This window comes from Citrus sinensis, chromosome 5, assembly GCF_022201045.2.
Source record: "Citrus sinensis cultivar Valencia sweet orange chromosome 5, DVS_A1.0, whole genome shotgun sequence".
Taxonomy (NCBI): domain Eukaryota; kingdom Viridiplantae; phylum Streptophyta; class Magnoliopsida; order Sapindales; family Rutaceae; genus Citrus; species Citrus sinensis.
The window spans coordinates 1,797,862-1,823,280 of record NC_068560.1 but is presented as its reverse complement, the minus strand read 5'-3'; the positions used below and the strand labels follow the sequence as shown (position 1 = coordinate 1,823,280).

The following is a 25,419-nucleotide window of genomic DNA, read 5'->3' as shown; positions in this document are numbered from 1 at the left end:
AAATTTTATTATAATTTATTTTAACACGATATTAATATAACATGATAATTGAAATTATCATTGTGTGATTATAAAAAAATTGTAGGACTTTGAAGACAGAAAGAGAAACGTTTTGATAGTTTATGACTTTGAAGACTTGTAAAGCGAAGGTTCGTAGTAGATACATTCCGTTTTCCTCTTTATTCAGCATTTACCCGGACACTGGATTAATGTTGCTTGACCCCACAAATATCGACGTGCGATTTTATATTTATTGAATCTGGTAACGAGTGGTGGTGACTGGTGATTGGTGAATTGCTAAATTATTAATGGGTGGTGGGCTCTATTTTTATTTTTAAACAACAAGCGGAAGACTTGGTACGCGTATTTTGCTTGACCCTACACACTTACTGTTCAATTTTCTCATTTTGCTTTTCAAAACTCAAAATTCTGTTTCTTTCTTTGCAAAACAAAAAAGAAAAAGGAAAAAAAGAAAAAAAATGTCAATCATCGGAGAGGCAATCCTTACGGCGTCCGTTGATTTGCTGGTCAATAAGTTAGCTTCAGAGGGGATTCTGTTTTTTGCACGCCAAGAGCAAATCAAGGCCGATCTGATGAAGTGGGCGAATATGTTGGAGATGATCAAGGCGGTGCTTGATGATGCTGAGGAGAAGAAGACGACTAATCAGTTTGTGAAGAAGTGGCTTGGCAAGCTTCAGAACTTGGCTTATGATGTTGAAGACTTGTTGGATGAGTTTCAAACTGAGGCTTTCAGGAGGAAGTTGCTGCTTGGAAATGGAGATCCAGCTGCGGCTCAGGATCAACCCAGTAGCAGTCGTACAAGAACAAGTAAGTTTCGGAAGCTCATTCTTACTTGCTGCACCACTTGTACTCCACAATCGATTCAGTTCGATTATGGCTTGATGTCCAAAATCAAAGAGATCAACGGCAGATTTCAAGAAATTGTGACGCAGAAAGACTCGCTAGATTTGAAAGAAGGTTCAGCTGGAGGGTCCAAAAAAGCCAGTCAAAGGCTAGAGACAACCTCTGTAGTGGCTGAAGCAAAAGTCTTTGGCAGGGAAACAGAAAAGAAGGAAATTGTTGAATTGTTGCTGAGGGATGATTTGAGAAATGATGGTGGATTCTCTGTTATACCTATTGTAGGTTTTGGTGGGCTGGGCAAAACTACTCTTGCTCGGCTTGCCTATAATGATGATCGAGTGCAGAATCATTTCGATCTCAAGGCATGGGCTTGTGTCTCAGATGATTTCGATGTTATCAGTCTAACAAAAACAATCTTGACATCCATCGTGACTCACCAGAATGTGGATTATCTCAACTTGAATAAGCTTCAAGAGGAACTGAATAAGCAACTATCTAGAAAGAAATTTTTGCTTGTTTTAGATGATGTGTGGAACCGGAATTACGATGATTGGGTTGACTTCAGCCGTCCGCTTGGAGCAAGTGCACAGGGAAGTAAGATTATTGTCACTACTCGCAATCATGAGGTTGCAAAAATCATGGGGACTCTTCCAGCTTATCAATTAAAAACGTTGTCAGATAATGATTGTCTAGCTATATTCGCTCAACATTCTTTGGGGACGCGAGATTTCAGTTCACATATGTCACTGGAGGAAATCGGCAAGAAGATAGTGACCAAATGCGATGGCTTGCCCTTGGCAGTACAAACACTTGGAGGACTTTTACGTGGAGAGCATGACAGACGTGAGTGGGAACGTGTGCTCAGTACCAAGATATGGGAATTACCAGAAGAGAGATGCCGCATTATACCAGCCCTTGCGGTGAGCTATTATTATCTTTCTCCAGCTTTGAAACAATGCTTTGCATACTGCTCATTATTACCAAAGGATTATGAATTTGAAGAGGAGGAGATAATTTTATTATGGTGTGCCTCCGGTTTTTTGGATCACAAAGAAGGTGAGAATCCTAGTGAAGATTTAGGTCGTGATTTCTTTAAGGAGCTATGTTCAAGATCTTTTTTCCAGCAATCGGCCACCGATGCATCACGATTTGTTATGCACGATCTTATCAACGACCTTGCCCGTTGGGCTGCAGGGGAGACATACTTCACACTAGAGTATACCTCGGAGGTTAACAAGCAACAATGTTTTTCTAGAAATCTTCGTCATCTATCATACATTCGTGGAGATTATGATGGAGTTCAAAGGTTTGAGAAATTGTATGATATCCAACATTTGCGAACTTTTTTACCAGTAATGTTGTCGAATAGGTTGCATGGATACTTGGCTCTTAGCATTCTTCCTAAGTTGTTCAAACTCCAACGATTGAGGGTCTTCTCTCTGCGTGGATATCGCATCTCCGAGCTGCCGGATTCAGTTGGTGATTTGAGGTATTTAAGGCACCTTAACCTGTCTGGAACTGAGATTAAAACTCTGCCTGAATCAGTCAACAAGCTTTACAATTTGCACACCCTTCTGTTGGAAGATTGTGATCGGCTGGAGAAGTTGTGTGCAGACATGGGAAACCTCACCAAATTGCATCATCTCAATAATTCAAATACATATTCATTGGAGGAAATGCCAGTAGGAATTGGTAAGTTGACTTGTCTTCAGACACTGTCTAATTTTGTTGTGGGAAAAGACAGCGGTTTGAGGTTACCAGAGCTGAAGTTGTTGATGCATCTTCGTGGGACACTTGAAATTTCAAAATTGGAGAATGTAAAAGACGTTGGTAATGCGAAGGAGACTCAATTGGATGTAAAGGAGAATCTTAGAGAATTATTGCTTCGATGGACATGCAGTACCGATGGTTCATCTTCAAGGGAGGCAGAAACTGAAATGGGTGTGCTTGACATGCTCAAACCCCATAAAAATCTGGAACAATTTGGTATCTGTGGCTATGGAGGTACAAAATTTCCAACATGGTTAGGAGATTCCTCATTCTCAAATTTAGTAACACTTAAATTTGAAGATTGCGGCATGTGTACTGTCCCGCCGTCTGTCGGGCAACTGCCCTCTCTAAAGCATCTTACAGTGCGTGGAATGAGTAGAGTAAAGAGATTGGGTTCAGAGTTCTATGGGGATGACTCTCCAATTCCATTTCCATGCTTGGAGACTCTTCGTTTTGAAGTCATGCAAGAATGGGAAGACTGGATTCCTCATGGATCCAGTGAGGGAGTTGAACGGTTTCCTAAATTGAGAGAGCTTGACATTTTAAGATGTTCTAAACTGCAAGGAACATTTCCAGAGCACCTTCCTGCATTGCAGATGCTTGTTATTCAAGAATGCAAAGAATTGTTAGTTTCAATTACGAGTCTTCCAGCTCTTTGCAAATTAGAGATTGATGGATGTAAAAAGGTTGTGTGGAGAAGTGCAACTGATCATCTCGGCTCACAGAATTCAGTGGTTTGTAGAGATACATCAAATCAAGTGTTCCTCGCAGGGCCATTGAAGCCGCGAATACCAAAACTGGAAGAATTGGAAATAAAAAATATTAAAAATGAAACATATATATGGAAGAGTCATAACGGATTACTGCAAGACATTTGCTCTCTCAAAAGACTGACGATTGACAGCTGTCCCAAACTTCAATCCTTGGTGGCGGAGGAAGAGAAAGACCAACAACAGCAGCTCTGTGAGTTGTCATGCAGACTCGAATATCTAGGACTGAGATCTTGCGAAGGCCTTGTCAAGCTGCCACAATCATCGCTCGGCCTCAATTCCTTGAGAGATATAGAAATCTACAAGTGCAGTTCCCTTGTTTCCTTTCCTGAGGTTGCTCTGCCTTCCAAGTTGAGGAAAATTAGGATTAGCAGTTGTGATGCACTGAAATCATTACCAGAGGCATGGATGTGCGACACCAATTCATCTCTCGAGATCTTGAGTATTAAGCATTGTTGTTCGTTGACATATATTGCTGAAGCCCAGCTACCACTGAGCCTTAAGCAGTTGGTGATTCACAATTGCGATAATATGAGGACTTTGACAGTGGAAGAGGACATCCGGTGTAGCAATAGCAACAGCAGCAGCAGCAGCAGCAGCAGCAGCAGCAGCAGCAGAAGGTATGCCTCATCTCTTCTTGAGGACTTAACAATTTACTGTTGTCACTCTCTGACATGTATATTTTCAAAAAACGAGTTACCTGCCACGCTTGAGTCCCTTGAAGTTGGCAATCTACCTCCGTCTCTTAAGTCCCTTTCGGTTTGGTTTTGTTCAAAGCTGGAGTCAATAGCAGAAAGGTTGGACAACAACACATCTCTTGAAGAAATCAACATTTCTTATTGTGAAAATCTCAAAATTTTACCGAGTGGTTTACATAATCTCCGTCAGCTTCAAGGGATTAAGATATGGAATTGTGGAAATCTGGTGTCCTTTCCCGAAGGGGGATTGCCTTGTGCGAAACTCACGAGGCTGACGATACTTGATTGTAAGAGACTAGAGGCCTTACCCAAGGGATTGCACAATCTGAGCTCTCTTCAAGAATTAACAATAGGAAGAGGAGGTGAGCTTCCAAGCCTTGAAGAAGATGGCCTTCCCACCAACCTTCATTCACTTCATATTCGGGGTAATATGGAGATTTGGAAGTCAATGATTGAGCGGGGCCGGGGATTTCACAGATTCTCCTCTCTGCGAAAACTCACAATCGAAGGATGTGATGACGCCATGGTGTCATTTCCACTAGAGGACAAAAGATTAGGGACCGCGCTTCCTCTTCCTGCCTCTCTAACATCTCTGGTGATTTCCAAATTTCCAAATCTTGAACGCCTATCTTCTTCAATTGTTGATCTTCAAAACCTCACTGAATTGGATCTTCGTTGGTGTCCCAAGCTCAAATACTTTCCGGAGAAGGGCCTGCCTTCCTCACTTTTGCAATTAGAGATCTGGAGCTGTCCGTTGATAGAAGAGAAGTGCAGAGAGGATGGAGGACAATATTGGGACTTGTTAACCCATGTACCTTATGTTCAAATAGATGACTAATGGATTTTCGATGATTGAACAGTGGACGACTGAAATATTTTATTATTAGTATTTTTTTTAAATGTTTGTGTATGTAATTTTCAAATATTAGTTGAAAACTATTTTTAATTAATATGGTTCGGTGTCGGTGATTAATGGGTTTTTGAAACAAAAATAAAAATAGTAAGTCGAACAAATGGGCTCGCATTATTTAGCAGAGGAGGACTCTATTAATTAATTAATGAATTAATTTCTTTTGCCTATCTCATTCTCAGCTGTTGAAACTTCATTTATGTTTACATATATATAATATTTCTCTTCATTTGACTTTGGCAAAAATTGTTTTGAAATTTTACCAGTTGGATATATAAACATTGGAGTGTTCTTCTTTAAAAAATAGCATGATTGGAAATAATTAATATAAATGAAAATCAAATTATTATGATTGAATTTGCTAGATTAGCATTATTTCGTCTGTGTAATCTTACTTGTGAATTGTTGTTTGGTGATTATTTTAAATATTGTGCATATGAACGTTAATTATTTACACCGAAGGGATAACTAGCTGCCTCATGAGTAACAATATTAACACACGAGGACTGGACTGTATTACAAAATTGTTTAATTTAACTTAATAGTTTCTGTGCCATTGCTAATAATATTTATAAATATAATTTATCAGTTACTGATATTTAGATTCATCAAAAACTGTTATAATTGGAATGAATCTTCATATTTAACACATCAAATATGAAAGAAGAAAGAAGGAATATCTTTATGAATCGGAGTACGACTCTTTTTTTTTCCTCCTTAAAATTCATAATAAGCTCCGGAGAATTTTTTTTTTAATTTTTGTTAATAAAAACCAAGCTCATTAATTCTTTTATAAAACGCACTTTATTGTTGTTACCATTATTTCGTCTATGTATAATTTAAATTGTAAATTGTTAATATGCTTGACTATTTTAAATGTTTAATATTTCAAAATTATTTTCATTTTGTGTATGCGAGCGTGTGTCTATATACACACACATATTGACATATACATACGATGAAATTGAAATGATTTTGATCGTGTACAGGAGTAATCTCATTAATTTGCTGGAAGATCTTGAGATGTTGGGTGCTCTTTCTATTGTTATACAGCGTCTGCTTATAATAACAATGATGCACTTTATTACAGCCAAAGTAAATTAAATTTGATTGAATTAATAGTAAACCGACCATGATTTACTAAAAGCACTTTATTACATGATATGAGAAAACAAAAAATAAAAAGAGAAAATAGTACCCCGCGACAAAGCCAATTAAATATAAAAAACAAATATGAAAAAGGAAAAGCAAACTAAGCAAACACATTATATTTCTCTCATTACATTTCAACTTTAGTGGCCTCAATATCTGCACTAGAAGAATTACAGGCTGCCTCATCAGCAACAACGTTATTATGTTCTTTAAATGGCGTTGAACAATAAAGTAGTTTCCTATTGCTAATTAAACACATAAGGGCTAGATTGCAATACAAAATTAATGCTCTATAGGCGAGTTCTTGAATTAATTATTTTTGTGTCATCGCTATTAATTTAAATAAATACAATTTATAAGTTATTGAATATTCGGATTCATCAAAACTGTTATAATTCTAAAAACTAAATAAAAAACTGTTTACATTTATTATCAATTAAATAAATTACATGAAAGAAACTAAATAAAAAAATTAAGTATTAAAAATAAGAAATATATGTTTTGATATGAGCAAAAAAATTAATAATAATTTTTTTTTGTAATTATTTATTTTGTGAACATTTTTTTATAATAAACATTTTGTAATATTTTAAAATTACATGTAAGAAGTATAGGCAAAATATTTTATTATTTATCTTATAATAAATTTTTATTTGTCATTCAAATTTTCTTATAATAATTTTTTATCATTTTATAATAACTTTCTTATATATTTATTATAAGAAAATTTTCACAAAATAAATAAGTACAAGAAAAAAATTTTATTATTAATTTTTCTCATATCAAAACATATATTTCTTGTTTTTAATGCTTAATTTTTTATTTAGTTTCTATTCATGTCATTTATTTAATTTATAATAAATATAAATAAAAGAATAGTTGAAAATAAGGGTAATATTGTAAACTTATGTTATCAAGGGGGTTTTTGGCCATTATAAAAATAGTAGGAGGGAAAATGGTATATGTTGATTACTGTAGGGGGGAAATTGGCAATCTCCCTTCTAAAAACTATTATAATTCTAAAAAATCTTCATATTAATACATTAATATGACACGAGGAATATCCTTATGAATTAGAGTGTGATAATATTTTTTTTTTTGTAATGCATAAAATATGCCAAAGAAAAAGACTTTTTTTTTTAATATATATTTTTATTAACAATAAACCAAGCGTATTAATTTCTTTTAGTGCTGTAGGACTAGGATTTATAAAAACCACTTTATTGTTGTTAATACATACAAGCCATCTTCAAAAACCCATCAAAGTACAATAAACAGAACATCCAAAGATAAACATCTCACAACAAAACCAGGAAAATATCATAAACGAATAGCACATAAAGCAAAGCAAGCACTTCTTCCTTTAATCAAATTACATTTGAGCTTTCGTGGCATTAATATCTTCACCGGAAGAATTACTTGCCTCTTCATCAATGTTGATAACCTTAGGCTGCAAGCTTTGGCACTGTGACCCTCACCCATTTTCCAAATGAGCATTAACATGTTCCAACTCAGCACTCATTGTATTACTTCGACCTTTGTCCATCTCCCCCTTCAATGTCAACACAAAAGTCTGACTGCCCAGTAATTTTCATTAAATATATCATCTCCTGCAATTACCAGTTTTTACCGTCACTTGGGGAAACTTCTGATATGCCTCATTCAACACAATGTGCTGAGTTCATATCTGATATTTCATCATCCAAAAACTTCTGTGGTGTGTCTAGACTAGTATGTGTGCAAACAAGGCAATAAGCACTATTACTTGTTCCAAGAATAGCAAAGAAAATCTGCCAAAAAATGACATCTTCAACTATGTCAAAAATAACACAAAAATAAATCAGAAATAGATCATACCTTGATTGCTAAACTTGTTAACCATTGCTTCGGTAAGTGTCTGGTTAGATGTTCGAGGCGAGGTGAAAACAATCGAAGAGCATTCACAATTGCCACACAGCTCTTGAAGGAAAGACAACATTCTTGAGAAACAAGTGGAGAAGAAAAGTTAGGAATGTGGATTGTTTTACTCGTATACAAAAGAAGAGAAAGAGGCAATTAAGCATCTTTAAGTTTGGCTAGCTTATTCATGCAGCATTCACAAACTGTCTTTTATAATTGGACTGGAGAGTGGAAAATCTACAAATAAAAATTGCAAGTCTTGATCCATTCCAGATCTCAAAAAGTTCTTCATTTTACACGTACATCAATAAGTAGGTCAGGTGCAAATATCTCAGGTCCAGTATATATACGAGTACATCAAAACCGTATGTTTACATAAAAAGACTAGACGAATAACAAGGACGTGCAGCGTAACTCACAGCAACAACACATTCCATGGTCAAGTTGGATAAACAGAAAGATAGCATGAGAATCAAGATTTCATCAAACCAAATAAATTGACAAATCCAAAAATACATTTAACTACTAGAGGGGACAGGATGCAAAAGGAATAAAGGGCACCATTAGATAAAATTTCATATTACAGTATTTTTCCAACAGACATAAGAAAGACCACAAAAACAATACAACTTATCACAAATAGCATGAACTGGAAGTAGTCTGAAGAAATTCTAATGAGGATAACAGAAGACAAGCAATTGGTCCATAGAGCTCTATATATGGAGAACCAAAAATAACAAGATTTTTTCATACGTTATTTGTTACAAAGAAGTAAATGACCAATAGATTCACACCTAAAATAATATGAATGCTCCAAGTTCACATGCAAAGAAATTGAAATAATGCATCAGGAAAACAGAATCTAGGACAGACAATACAAAAATTACTTGTCCAGAGAAGTAAAAAAAAAACAGAGGAGTGGTGAAGGTTTTCTCACATCAGCATTTAGTGGAATATGGTGGTACATTTTCATGAAGTCAGCAATCAGATTCCTGAATCTTTTGCTTCCTGCTGGTGGCTAGCTCATATGGGAAAAAGGAATGCACCTTTAGAACACTGGCAAGATAAGCTAGGAATGGAATCTTCTCATCAGCAACCAAGGCATATTCAAAAGATAAATCCAAAGAACTGCTGATCTCATGGAAGCCATTTTTCAGAAACTCAAAAATTTTCTTAACCTGTCCATAAATAAAAGTTGGTATCATTTTAGTTCACTTCCCTGGGCAGAGCAATAACCAAGAACAAGCTACAAACATTAAGAAGTTACAAGCTTTTCATATGGCTCAACTATAGCCTCTATGACTATATATACAGATCATGAAGAATCTAGAAACATCTCCCACTCACCAGCTGCCATCTGGGTTTGTTGTAAGAAACCCAGATTTTTCCCGCCTTATAACAGTCAGTTAACAACCTTGAATCACGTGCTTAACTCATGCTTCAATAAGTGACCAAAACAACTGCTAAATCCATATAAAGTTTGTCAAATCACGCGAAGAACATGTGATTCACTTACTGGAAGTAAAAGACAATACACAGATGTCATATTCTCCTGTTTCATCCAGAAACCGACAGGGCATGCACAATCAAGGATACAAACCGACATGTCAGAAACTTCTAAAACTCATTTTTAAGCTCACAATTCAACACCTCTCTTTTAAGATCCTTTTCAATAATTTTCAGTTTTCTGACAAATGCAACATAATATGGTCATGTCCTACTTAATAACAAAAAGCATAAATGCAGCTCTTATATTTTTCATACTCAGCCAAAGTTGAAATACTCATGTATTCAGTGTTCGTTATTAAATTAGCATGATTGGACATAATTAAAATGAAAATCGGATAATTTTGATGATTGTATTAGTTACCAAGATTGGTATTATTTTGCCTAATTATCAAGGAGAACATTCAATTATATATAATATGTCCTTTGCATTTTCTCTTTTAATTAAAGTCATAAAAATACTTGCAATATAGACTGCGTATCTATTATGTTGTTTATGGGAGAGAATTGTTGTTGTTTTCGTGATTGTCAAATATTTTCTCTTTTAGTGAATCATAAAGAACTAGAATTTCTATCAATTAATTAGTACGAGCTAGCTAGCTGAATGTTCAATGTTAATTGCACTTTTGAGCTACATATGGCATGGTATGCTCGGGCAATGAATTTGAGTTTTGAGTTTCTGTCATATGATGTTGTTCAATCAAACAACTTTATTCTCCAGTGATAGACACAAATGAAAGTGCACATGCATTAGCTAGATGATAATTAAAAGACCAAGATTATATTCCCATCATAGTTAACAACTAACAATCCAACATGATTCAATGTCAATTAATTTTCAGTTTCTTATATTAATTTCTTTTTCAATATATATAATGGCAATCTCATGAGCTGAATATGTTAATTTCACTGTATTAGGCACCTTTGTGATATTTTATTAGGCACATTCTCGTATAGATGGATCATATTCTTGCAAAAATTTCAAATAATCACACCAAAGAGGGACAAACTGCATCAGAAAAAGGAGTATTCAGCTGCCTTCGCTTTCAATGAACTACTATGATGAAAATCTCCATATATGAAATTAACTTCTTCTTTGATTCTTATTGTCATCATCAAGGACTTTATTTACACAAAGGAGATGGAAACAAATGATATAAGATGCAATTGAACTTTGATATAAACGAAAATGGTGCTCTTCGGCACATTTCTTTGGTTGAAAATGATTCAAATATTAAATTTATGTAACTAGCAAGAAGATTTCTTTTTTTCCCCACCTCTTGTTGTGCACCATGAACTGCTAGCACCTCTTGGTAGTAAATGAAAATGAAGTGAATCAAGCTTACCAGTGGTGCGCTTTACTATAATGCTCCAATTTCATAAAATCTTTCTCAAAGAATCATAAATTTATGCATGGTATGAATTCAAATTCTGTAGGCATAAAGAGAACAAACTAGATAATCAGAAACTCCTCTTTTGTAAATCTTCCCAACTCCCAAAAGAGCCTGATGTCACGGGACGAGAGGTTTCGAGCCTGTGCGGCACTCCCGCATCCCATACTACGAGAGTAAGCCTAGTGGAAGTGGCACAATGTCGACTGGTTTCGCCCTGCCTTGGGCTCGTCAGGAGAACGGCTTCAGTTCCCAACCAGTGTGCGTCAGGATTTTCCTAGACCCCTCTTCAGCGTTAAGTCCTCGACGAGCGACAAGCTCCCCAAACTCAACCGGGTCGGCCTGTCTGAACTCCAAAGAGTCTAGGGCATTGTATTCCCCACACACACATTCCTGAAGCACGTCTCCAACAATCAGCACAACCATCATCGACACTAGCGTACAAGCGCATATCTTGGGTGCCACGATTGCGGTCCGTGACACTGAGGTCTACAAATTAAAGCCAAGTATAAGCAAGAAACCGATTATGTAATTATCAAAGTATACATTAAGCTTTAGGTCACAGTTACGAAAAACCAGAAAAAAGTATGAAATCTTAACAATTAGCTAAGGCCAATAGAAACAAGATCAGACATTGTGATTAATTATCTTCCTCAACTAACTCAGCAATCAAATGTCTAATTCTGTAAACATATAAGCTGTTTCTTCTCCCATCAATTAAACCCCAAAGAATAGAACTCCCACAATAAATATTCCCTTCTCTAAATTGGGTCTCTTTTTCTGTTCTTTATTACCTTTACGCAGGTTTTCTTTCCTTTTACATTAGCAAATCTTAACATCAATTATTAAAATGCTCTAAAGTAAAGAGCAAGGTTAGTGTTTCATACAGAACTTGAATTAACGAAGAGAAGTTCATCCATTGAACTTTGTTCGTGCACTGATGACAAATTTTTAGGAAACAAAACCATTAAAATCTTGGACTTATTATCGAATGATGTACTAACTTATTGAAATAAATTAACAGCGGTAATTATTTTAGTCTTACCCAAAAAGAAAATTCTGTCTACCATAATAGCATATTTTTAGTAACATGCATTCCACTCCCAAGTCAGCTTCAGATATTAATTCACTTCCTAATTTGATAGCACTAAACCTATGTATTATTCGAGTTAGGGTGAATAATTATACCAAAAGTAAACACTTAATCCTGATCTGCTTGATTGTCAAGAAACAACAGGAAAAGAAAGGAAAGAAGCAAAAGAGAACAAAGTGAAAACAAAAGCTCACTAGGCTCACAGAAAAAGACAAAAACATAAATTAATTTAAACTACGACTACGGCTTCATTTTTGCTTTCTTGGAAACTGAATCCTCAAAATGATCCGCACTCCACCCATGTTTTCTCAAGACACTCATTGGTTCCTCAGAACACCCAACTAAGGTGGACCCAACCAAAGTCTATTGCATTGTTGAATGAAAGTATGAAATCTTAACAATTAGCTGAGGCCAATAGAAACAACATCAGACATTGTGATTAAATATCTTCCTCAACTAACTCAGCGATCAAATGTCTAATTCTGGAAACATATAAGTTGTTTCTTCTCCCATCAATTAAACCCCAAAGAATAGAACTCCAACTATAAGTATCACCTTATTTAATACCTTTTAAGCAGGTTTTGTTCCTTTTTACATTAGCAAATAACAAACATAAACATCTATATCTCTAAGCGAAAAAATATTTGTTCAAAAAATCGAAAACCAGTGCAAAAAGGTAATGACAGATACCCAGTTGCAATAGAGGCTTCACTTCTCGCCCATTCTTGCCACCTAGCCGGTGTCAATGGAAAAAAACTCTTTTGTTGCCTCCCTAGCTTGTCTCATCTTCTCTATCTCACCCAACTAAGAAAGAACAAGCAAATGGGTATCCGCAAAATAACTGAATAAGTATGCGTATTGAAGTTACTTGAACATGGGTGTCGTAATTGGAAGGTTCATTGGATAGCTGATACTCTAGTTTTGAAGCTCCATGTTCTGTTTTGCTTCGTCTTCTAAGTCAGAATTCGAGTCGGAGTCAGTGGCATCACTCGAGTCCAAAGAGTTGTCTTTTGTTTTTGTTTTAGGGTTGTGCTTAACGTTGGGCATGGCCGTATCTTCATCATCAGATTCTTCTTCTTCTTCTAGGATTGTTGCTAGGGTTTCTTCTTCGGGTTCCATCTTTTGAAATTTGAACTCTCCTTACTCTGTTTCTCCCATTCAGTGACTACTGGTTTCTTAATTTTATGCAATTTTTTTTTCTTAACGAGAAAATGATAAATACCTGGAGTGGAAAATTTTTGTTGATGTCCCTCGATTTTGATTAAAATACAAATTTTATTTTTGGTCAAATTAATGAATGCCGCGCATGTATCTGAAATAAGAGTTCTTATCATTGCAATAATCACCCTAATTTTCTCCTTAATTTCTCCTTTCTCCTAGTTTATTATACTCCTATTGAATATTGTTTATTATTAGGGATGGCAAAAATCCCCACAGGGACGGGTATCCTCGGGGATTTTCCTCATTCGGAGAGGGTAAGAGGATAATTTCATACCTAGTTTCTTATTCAGGGAAGGGACAGAGAATTTTTTTTACCCAATTTCTTATTCGGGGAGGGGACATGGATGAGGTGGAATCCTCATCCCCATCCCCATCCCCTACCCATTTCCCCATTTTAATTTTTAATTTAATTTTTATTTTTTAAAATTACTAGTAAATAAATAATAAAATTTGAATTATAAAATTATAAGTATTGGTAAAAATAAAAAATATCAAAATATTTAGATTATTAAACTTTTAGGCCTAATTAACTAATTAAAGTTCTAAATTTTTATTTAGGACATTAAAAAGACCAGACAGATTCTATTATCCCAAAACTTTTGTTTTAATCTTAATATTCATTACATATTTTAAACTTAAATCTATTTTTTATTTATTTTTAGATGTTATAATTGCCCACAGCAAATCACAATTTTAATATCTTATCTAATCTAATATTTGCTCTTGATTTGCTTCGACTTAACTATTGTGCTGTAAAGGAAGTAGTCCACATTTATAAAGTGCCCACACCACCATTGAAAAGTTAATTTTGAATCTAAATTTGATTTTATTTGTAACAATTTTGTATTAGACTATTAATTTGTTCATGATAGTTTGTATCCCTTGCATGTTGTGTTACTTACTAATTTAATGTATGTAACTTTTGTAATGGATATTAATGTAAGATATATTTCGAACTTTATTTTTATTTGAATTTTTTATTTTAATATGATTAACTCAAAATCGAAAACAAAAAATATATATTAGTTATTCGGGGATCGGGAACCCTCGGGGATCCCCTGTTATTATTTGGGGAGGGGATGAAGATTCTCTTAAATAATCCTGACGGGGACGGGGACTTACGCAAAGTATCGGGGATGGGTACGGAGAGATTGGTCCCCTCCCCTCCCCTCCCCATTGCCATCCCTATTTATTATACTCCTATTGAATAATGGATTAAAGAAGAAGAAAAATTAACTATATGGTTTTTTTTTCTTTTTTTTGACAATTTGGGTAAAATTTATGAGTATTTATATGAAAGAAGTGATAAAAGTAATTTGTGCACTATATGAAAGAATGCTATTGACATTACCAATAGTATTCCTTTTATTATCTTTATTTTTCTTAGTACACTCATAAAAATATTTGTCGCACCAATATTAACTGCCTTTGCTTTCCTTATTTGTTGATAGTATCATTTTCCTAATCTTAATTTCCATAGTTATTCAACATATAAAATTTATATTCGTTAAAATTTGAAAAGAAAATTGGACAGTTGAGATTGCTTCTACATATTCGTAGAACAGTTATTTTTGTATATATGCAGGCCATGTTTGTGCACAAAAAATAAAATTTAATGAGAATATTCTACATTTGTATTTGATTTTTTTATTTGTTTTTTCAGCAGTTGGTCATTCCCATAGAACCTCCTCGAAATCTAAGTCAGAAAAATATGCTTTTAAATGAGTTTTGATGAAGAGTGTTCTACAAGGTTTAAGAATTTTACATGAATGTGCGCGCGCTACATGAATGCCAAAAGTATTATTGTCCTATTTACTTATGTTGAATCGTCCTTATTAGTAAATGGAATTATGAAGTTTTTTGAAATAAAAAATATAAGTGCTCAAAATAAATTTTAGAGTGTAAATAATTTCACACTTATTAAAATAGATATAAATTTAGTTTTTTATTTAATAAATTATCATGTTCACTTGTTTATCTTTTTATATTTTTACATTTATTTTTATTCACTCTCTTTTAACCTGAGCATTAAACCTTTGATTATTAGGTATATCGTAAAATTGAATGCTTGTGTTTAAATATCTTTACTCAATATGTGCCTATATATATGAATCATCTCTTAATTTAGATATGATTTTATCACATCACAACACACCACCTCTATGATCTTATTTGCAAGTACTTCGTGATTTCATGGCGAGAAGTACAAAAAAGTATTAAGCAATTAACTAATTGTTACAAAGAAACCAATATACCTCGATGGGTCGATTAATTAATTGTTACAAAGAAACCAATAATAATGAAAAATAAATTAAATATTTTTACTCTTGATACATCGCTACCAGGACTCTTGCGTCATAAAATAATAAAACAAGATAAACAGCAAAGAATTGATGCAACAAAACCCAGAAGACTCTAGTATATGACATGAATTTACAAAATTGTACATAGAAAGCCGAGATTATTAATGTGCTCAAGGACAGTAATTAACTTTCCCCTGTTTATTGGCTCTGCTTAACTCGTTCCTTCATTGTCTGTCTATTTCCCCACCTTTTTCTTATAAAACCGAAACCAATCGAGTCACGACTATTATTGTAATACTAAATTTTTTTTAAAAAAAAATTCAAATTCAAATACTATAGTTTGAAGGAAATTTGTTATCATATAAATTAATAATTACCTAGTATAAAAACGAAATCCATATGACATGTCCATATAGCTTGTGTAAAATATGTTCTTAGCATTGTTTGCTTCTTTTTTAAATTAATTTCAACTTAGATCTCGTCTTTGACTTTTTGTAATGCGAAAAGAAATCCTAGTTAGTATTGTTGTTTTGCAACAAAAAATTAGTCAACGTTAGTATCATCTACTTCTTTGTTTGAAATCATAAAGCAATTAACTATTAAAAAATCTTCTTAAAAGAAAAGTATTATTCAAATAAAACATAATAGATTCCAACTCAAGGGAAATCAATACTATAAACGTAATCATATTTTTCTAAAATAACGAATACTTTCATAAATTAGTAATTAATTAATTTATCAAATAATTGATATTCGTTAAAGTTTAATAAATTATTTCATGGTCCCAGAGATATTAATTTATCAAAATTTTATTATATTTGTTATATGGGAAACGATGCAATTTATAACAATATAGTGTTGCAATGGTGGATTAGCAAAATTTCTAGCAATTCTCTTTTCATAAATAACAACCATGTGATCCTGTAGTAAAGAAGAAGAAAAATGAACCCCTGTACAGTATAATCTGTATAAATTAATAATGTCAGGACTACAGGAATTTACTAATTTAGAGAGATATTAATTAATCATTAAATTAATAATTTATTAATTTATAGAGTGTATTCACAGTACAAAGAACTAACATTTAATTGACTGAAAATTCATTATATTTTACAAATATAATCAATAGAATTTAAATAAATTCATCAAATAAATAATGTATTAATTTACAATAAGCTCATATTTTAATAAATTTACATAGTCAGTTACATTTGTAATTTCACAGTATTTGTAATTTCTACAATTATTAATTTATGATATAAATGAGATCACAGAGTTATATAGGAGTTTTCAGAAAAATTATTATTTTTAATTTATCGAAATTATTAATTTTGCTTCAAGGCCCAAGTCGAGACCGCAAAAAATTATTATATTATAGAGATTATTAATTTATCGAGTATTAATTTATAGAGGTTATATTGTATATGATTTTTTTAAAAAAAAAATTCTGACAATTTGAATACTATTTTTGTTAAGTTAGAATGTGCATCAAAAATAAAATAAGGTTGAAATTTATGGGTATCAATATGAAAGAAGTGATAAATTCGTCATGGCTACGCCTATAAAGAAGCCGATCGATATTGCCAATTTGTGAGATGAGATACAAGCCTTTGATGAAATTCAACAAGCTTTTATTGCACTTCATTCTTAATTAAAGACTATGACAAGTTAAATAAATTAATCACCATCATTAGTAAAATAACTTTTATTTTACAAAAGTTATTTCCTAATTTGCAAACAAAGCAATCCGACCATCCCCCCCCCCCCCCCCCCCTTTTTTTTCTCTCTGTATCACTTTTATTCTGATTCCATATTCTTGCAATGCCATTCCCTATGTTTTCTTTTTGAATGCGTCCTAAAAAGACTTGCAATAGAGACCATGTATTTATTATGAGATTTATTGGAGTGAATTGTTGTTTTTGTCATTATCAAATAATATATTTGAGAGCTGTTTATTTTTGTATATCTAAAACTGAAATTATTATAATTGTGTAGAAGAGTTTGAGGGTCACTGGGAGGATTTGCTCATTAATGGTTAGTGAAGTAGTAAACCGACCAGGCGAATTTATCAAAAGCACTTTATTACATCATCTCCAAATGTAAACCATTAGATACAAGTTTTGTATATTAAAGTTCTTTCCATTGAACTTCTGGAGATCAATCTTTGATGTAGCCATACTTGGATCTTGATCTGAAGAACTAGTTCTGATACCAATTGTACTGTCAAGATAGCCGCTAATCAAGCCATCAAAACACTGCCCAAGACCTTGTTCAAGATCAAACTAGCTACATATGAACAATGGAATGACCTCGATGAACTCAATAGATGACTTGAGAACTTAAAGCAATATTTCAGCCATTAGGAAAAAAGAAATAAGCAAGATTAACAAACAATCACACACAGAAACTAGCTACATATGACTTGGGTTTTATTTATGATTCAAAGTAATTTTACAGAGCTCACACGGAGAAACTAACAAGGAATAAGATGATACTTTCTCTCTCTCTTCATTCTCTCTAGAAACGATGATAAAAAATGCTGCTGCCATAACAAGAAATGGCATTGCAAGAATGTAGAATGCCACATGTTACCGAATCTGTTCTAAATCAAGATTATATCATCAGAAATTCCGAATTTAATTTGCATACAAGACAGTATAAATCAACAGTTCAATGAAAAAAAAGAAGAATTTAAACCATTAAAAGGATAGCCATTAGGTAGAATTTCACACGAAGAGCAATCAGTCAACAAAGCTTCTATTTGCCTGAATTGCCGGAAGCATTCGGCCACTTTTCATGAACTGCAGATCAGATAGAATTTTTGTTGCATCCATTCTGGAAGATGTACTTAATATCTGATTTCGATTTGGACTAAAAGAAAATATGCAACTGAATCTGACTGAATGAAAATAAAAAAGTACCCAAAAGAAAGAACTGCAGCTCTAACGAATGTTGATCAAATCATCACCCATTGTGTTATGAGACAAAGAGAGTCTATGGTGATTGATTTATATCCAACGGTGCCAGCGGTGACATCCCACGCGCGACGATGGCGGTGGATCGAGCTCCCACAGCCGTGAGCCTCTAAGTAGCCGGTCGATGGCAATTCGGCCGTTTCAGGTGACGGGAATGGTCGGACGGGAATGGCCAGTTTTTCGTGCTACAAACGGCGGCGTTCCGGTCGGTTTTTGGCGACGCTGACGGCTGGGATATAATGGTCAGTCTTTAAGCTTCTAATTGATACCTTGCTCGGCCGGTGAGGTGGCCGGTATCGTGAAATACAACCGGTCGGTTCTCGGGTGCGGGTCGGGTTTTTGGTAGCTTCTTCTTCTCTCTCACACGTGTGTATGTGTTCTCCCTGTTTCCAGCTTCTTCTTTTATTTTTATGGGAAAAGGACACAGAGACCCCCAATATTTGAATAAGGGACACAAAACTCTCTAATGTTTCAAAAAAGACACTCAGATCCCCATTTGTTAACAGTAAATTATAATTTTACCATTATACCCTTATAGCATATTAAAAAATAATTGTTCATTATCCAATTTATTCCTATATTATTAATAAAATTACGAATATAACTTCATTATCCAATTTTTCCATTTAATTTTTGTCAAATTTTCTCTTCAAACTAAATAAATTTAATCCATTACTTAAGAATAAAAATAAATTAAATTGATTACTAATATAATAAAAATAACATATATTTAATATAAAAATAACATATATTAAATTAAAATAAATTTAATTTATATATGGAGAATTGTTATTTTTAAGAAATTGTCAATTTAATTTATATATAAGAAATTATAAGAAATAACATATGGAGAATTGTTATTTTTATTATATTAATAATCAATTTAATTTATTTTTATTTTTGAGCATTGGATTAAATTTATTTAGTTTGAAGATAAAATTTGATAAAAATTAAATGGAAAAATTGGGTAATGAAGTTATATTCGTAATTTTATTAATAATATAGAAATAAATTGGATAATGAACAATTATTTTTTAATATGCTATAAGGGTATAATGGTAAAATTATAATTTACTATTAACAAATAGGGGTCTGAGTGTCTTTTTTGAAACATTAGGGAATTTTGTGTCCCTTATTTAAACGTTGGGGGTCTTTGTGTCCTTTTCCCTATTTTTATTGATTTTACTTTACCGCCTTTTTTTTTTTTTGGTTCACATACATTACACAATGCAATTTATAACAATATATTGTTGCAATAGTGGATTAACAAAATTTCCAGCAATTCTCTTTTCATAAATAACAACCATGTGATCTTTATGACATTAACCATGTAAATGTTAACGGCACATGATTGCATTTTTTGTCATCCCGCGCACAATTTGCAAAACGTAAATCTATAAATTAATAATTAATTAATTTGCATTTAATATTTTAATAATTTTATTTTTTAATTAATTAATTTGCATTTAATATTTTAATAATTTTATTTTTTAATTAATTAATTTGCAGATTCTAGGAGGAGAATTGCTGACAGATTATATACCCATCGTAATTAACAACTAACAATCCAACATGTTCCAGTGCCAAATAATTTTCAATTTCTTGTATTATTTTATTTTTCAATACATATAATGGCAACTTCATGAGCCAAATGTTAATTTCACTACGTTAGCCACCTATTAAACCGTAGAAGTGGGGGTTCAATTAAAGGAGATTTTGAATGATTTATTTAATTATAAATTCTTCGGATTATGTATGTTTAAGTCGAAAGCAGGGGAGCTCCCTGAATTGGCTTTACTTCCCATTTTTGTACAATTGTAAAAAAACAGGGGCTGCTCTGCCTTCGCAACTACTGTTAATTTCAATTTCGGAATGTGATGCACTGAAAACAAGGGGCTTCTAAGCGTTTGTGGCATCACTATTAATATTTCTATTTCTTATCATAATTTATTAGTTATTGGAGATTTGGACTCAGCAACTTTAAAAAAACTGTTATAATGATGTAGGAAGCGATTTAGGCACAATATGAAAAAATTTTGAAATTAGCCTTGAAAGAGTTTGGGCACAGTCAAAGAAGTAATTGAAACGGAGGTTGTGTTCAAGCAAGTCCAGCCACTACTCTCAGAATTTCTGGTTATTGTGTCTAAAGTGCTTCCTACATCATATAAATTACACCGGATCTTCACAACTATTAACACATTAATATGACAAGTTAGAAAGTAATAGAGAAATGGATTGACGGTTGCTGTAAAGCAAGCCAGTTGGATTGACGGTTGGACCAGAAATGTTTACCCACGGCTTCTTTACAGTCTCGAGTATTGTCACAAGTGTCTTCTCTGTCACCTTAAAGCCCACTTCATATTCAGTAGGGATATTCACAATGTTGGCTTTCAAAAATTTTGCAGCAGAAACATAGTTCCCATTCGAGCCAGCTGGGAAGCATAATGGTCCACCTTCTAGGATACAGCAGAGGACTAGCCTATTAAACAGAGATTGAGAGCAACCTGCATATGTGAATTCTGTATCTGTATCGACTGAGAAACCAAAATTGCTCTTGATATATATGTCTTACGCTAGGGGTGACGTCAATTTCTGACTCAGACATGTTTTGTCCTGCAAAACTTTCAAAGATAGCAGCTTTGACCAGAGATGGTGCAGGCAAGAAGCTTTGGTCTACATCCATATGAATCAGGTCAGAGTTTGGTGTCTCAGTAATTGACGGTTCAGCACCGTTGAGGACAGAGATGGCTGATCTAGAAAACCCGATCATCTCAGTTGATTTGGCCTTTTCACAATCCCTCTGAAGAACATTTGTCAAAAAGCAATTTCATAAGCTAACTTACTTCAATGAACAAAAGCAAATGGCAGAAAATGCCAATGTAGCGGCTAAAAGTGCCATGAAATGAACAAGTGAGAAATATTAAGAAAAATCAGAGGTTGGATAAACATATGCCCAGTGAATTAACGAAAACATCCAAGTCCTTGCATGATTCTGAATTCCTTATGTTGCTTCCAATTTTTGTAACATAAATATCAACTATCTGATTACTGTCATGTTCAAATGGAAGAGTTATTCAACATTGGATATATTCAACATTGGATATACTTAAATATACTCATAAAAACATGCATATTCATGCGTGTGTGTACCTAAATACATATATTCAAAAATGGATTCTGTGATATGAAAACAGAGTAAAAAAGAGAAGGATAACCTCTTTATGTGTACGTCGCTCAGCAAGCTGGAAAGCCAGAAGTGTAAAACCTTAAGTCCTCATAACATCCAGATTAAATTACTGAGAAATACGAAAGCGGAAGCATACCTGAATCCACGGTGATTCGTAGTGGTTCTTGAGTATAGGAGATGAACTTCCAATCTTCTCTTTTTCTCTAGAGTGTAGAATTCTCTCTAAGAGGATTAGAGAAATTGCAGAGGATGAAGAGAGATTGGGGACCATAACCCCTTTTAATTCAATAACATGACTGGTGGTTTTCTAATGAAAACTGTTCAGCAGTTATTTATGATAATTATCACTTCAGCCCCTCATTAAAGTGATAATTAAATTCTGGTATCTATGCATTTAATCCACAACAATTATACTCTTTCCCATTTAATTAAATTCAAATAAATCACTTAATTCTTGACTTATTAAATAATAGCACACACATTTTATTTATTTCATGTGTGGCCCTAAATATTAGATTAATATAAAATTAATCTAACAAGAAGCTCATGAAAAAGACAACCACAGTCTTAGACAAGGCCTTAAAGATGGACTCCTTTGTTGACCTAGTGCTCTACCTATATGTACACAAGTACGTGGCTAGAGTTTAGTTGGTAATTTTAGTTGGATCTGTTGAACGGAACAGATTTTCTGAAATGAATTTCGAAACTAAAAAATCAATATGAGTTTTGGGTTCTATCATGCATTTTCTGTATACTATTAATTTGTTTGAGCTTATAAACTAAGACATCAAAACATAGATTCTGTTCTAGCAACTGTTTTTCACTTTAGATTGGGGATGGATTTTCAGCTTTAAGGCCTGTGACAACCCAATACACATATATGAGCAAGCTACTTGGTGGCCAATAGTACATAAAATAGACATAAAAATGGATGGCCACTGAGGAAATTCTATAATTAGCTTCCGGGCAAAGCAGTTTGCGACGTATCTTCAATAACAAAAAGAAAAAAATAAAATAAAAGAAAGCACAAAAGGCGGTAACAATGAAATTAGCTTTTATTATTTGTTAATGTTGAATTTATTTTGGTAATTAGACACGAGTTTATATAGTATTAATAGCAGACTGTGCTTCTTTTTTTGTTTAAAAAAAAAATGTAGAGCTTTGGACGATCTAATTAACTTGTCAAACCGAAGACTCTGCCCAAGATCTTGAATGAGACCAACACAAGATGCACAAGCACAGAACCGAATCTGAATCAACTCAATATTCGACAAACCAGACTTAAACTTCCAAGAAATAGAATTAAGAAGAAAGAAAGAGATGAATCAGAGACAAAATCATAGAGAAAACAGAGATAACGTGGTGAAGTATATGTTTCCTTCGCTTGCATTGCTTTCAATTACTTGAGCCTTCACAAGCTAAACCAAACTAAACTTTTTCCTTCAGCAAATCTCTTTTAAAAAATTCTTATTTTTCTGTAAGACTCGCTTACTATATAAATTAATAATTATGTAATTCAAAACTAAATTTATACTATGTATCTGTGTCTTTTATAAAATGTACTTTTATTGATTTTGCCTTATTTCATTTCTTATTTTTCTGTAAGAGTCGCTTACTATATAATTAAATTAATAATTACGTTTCATCTTAATGTAATGTTGCATGGAGATGCTACAATGCCATTAGGATTAATGTAGTCTTGTAGATATATTTAATCTATTGCTGTGGCCATTGAACAAAGAATTGATCAGTTATTTCCTCTGTTTAATTGATCTGCTAACTTGCAATGTCTTCATTGATGATTTGTCTGTTTTCCCAATATTCTACAAATCTAAAACTTGCCAAACATTTTGATGCTTACTTTAATAAAATTGTAAGTTTATATTTCTTTGATCGATCCTTGCCACAAGCCATGTTCTGTTGGTCAGACACATGCACGCATGTGTGGAAATTTCTTATTTTGTCGTTTTGATCTTTGTCCTATATCTTCTTTGAAAACGTTACTGAAATCACCCTTAGCCAATAATCAAATGAACAGGCTCTCATTTCACTTGTATTAGTTTCTTTACAATTTCTCAAAAATTAATCCTTTGCTTTAGCAACGTGGAGTTGGTCGGACGTGAATCCTGCCAATTCCTTAAGATTTGTCATTTATGTTCTCTTTTTCATATTTCATATTTCAAGCTTGCTCTCTTCTTGAGCAGTTAACCAATTGTAAATTGTCAATCTCTCATATCTCTGTTTTCAAAAAATTAGTTAAGCAATTGTACTATGCTTTTATTGAAATGACCCTTTCCTGACGGAGGGTTGCCTTCTGCGGAACTGACTAAGCTCCAAATAACGTGGTGTGATAAACTAGAGGCCTCACGCAAGGACAAGCACGGTCTTCAAGAATTAAACAGAGCAGGCCTGGCAAGCGTATTGGGTATTGCTTCCCAGTTGAGGCAGATGATGGTATGTGATACGACACTCTTTGAGCGAGTGCAGGCTCCAATCTGTGGGGAAAAGAATTTGAAGAAAGAGAAAGGGGACAGGGGAGTTGCAGAGAAGAGAAAGACGACGAAGCTGAAAAAAGGACAAAATGATATATTCTTTTTGATATCCCTCACGGGTCCCTTGACAGTACAATATATTCTCCCTTCCAAAAACAGCCACGCACCCTTAACTAACGAAATAGAATAAAATTGATAACAACAAAACAATAATTGAAAACAGAACAATATTCGTTATTATAATATCTCAAGCATTCTCGAACATTCCTCAAATGACAAAGTCTTTGAGCCATCCTGGTTTCTTTCTCGCGCGAGCTGGACCTGTCTTGAGCTGCTCTCTAGCTTGTGTCTCATTCAAGGGTTGGACTTCTTCCATTGCTGCAGGCTGGGTCTCTTCCTTTGCTGCCTCATTGTGCTCGATCTGATTCACAACAATTGGCCAAGTTGTATCATTCCCCATTCCTTGAAAGCTTACCTTGTCCTCAAGGTGTAGTGCAGGGTAGAGTTTACCAAATTCCTCAAAGTCCTCCCAAGTCGAATTTTCTGGTGAGCTATCAGACCATTGCACCAAAATTTGTGGAATTTCTTTGCCTTGTCGAAGTATCTTTCGCTCAGCACATACTGCAATTGGCGATGACAGGGGCTTGTTATCCACACTTCCTGGAGGCAGTGAATAAACATCAATGGGGGAGTTTCCCACATAAGGTTTTAGTAAGGAAATATGGAACACCGGGTGAATTCTACAATTTGTGGGTAACTCTAACTTGTAAGCAACGGGTCCAATACGCTCTACCATTGTGAACGGTCCATAATAGCGCCTTGCCAGCTTGTGAGATGAGCGCTTAGCAACTGATGTCTGGCGATATGGCTGAAGGTGCACCAGCACTTTATCACCTACCTGCAATTGAGTTTCTCGGCGATGTAAATTAGCCTTTTGAGCCATTCGATGCTGAGCTTGTCGTAAGTTCTCTTTTAATGAGCAAAGCATGGCATCCCTCTCAATTAACATGTCTTCTAAAGCTTGGATTGAAGTAGAGCCCCTTGAGTAACTTGGAATTGTGGGAGGAAGACGGCCATAAAGGGCTTGAAAGGGAGTCATACGCAAGCTGCAGTGATAACTGGTATTGTAGCAAAATTCAGCCCAGCTTAAAAATGAAGACCATGTCTGTGGCTTGTCTTGTGTGAAGGCTC

The 25,419-nt window shown here is 33.9% G+C and overlaps 1 protein-coding gene across 1 annotated transcript; it reads left to right on the top strand.

Annotated features, from left to right (window-relative positions):
• The first annotated feature begins 347 nt into the window (after positions 1–347).
• LOC127902565 (putative disease resistance RPP13-like protein 1) lies at positions 348–5,049 on the top strand. The gene has a single exon (XM_052442029.1). It carries the CDS (start codon positions 480–482, stop codon positions 4,935–4,937), a length of 4,458 nt encoding a protein of 1,485 aa, XP_052297989.1. The 5' UTR covers positions 348–479; the 3' UTR covers positions 4,938–5,049.
• The last annotated feature ends 20,370 nt before the right edge of the window (positions 5,050–25,419 follow it).

What these genes read in the sequence shown, in the direction of transcription:
- LOC127902565 (XM_052442029.1), top strand. Translation starts at nt 480, where the DNA reads ATGTCAATCATCGGAGAGGCAATCCTTACGGCGTCCGTTGATTTGCTG.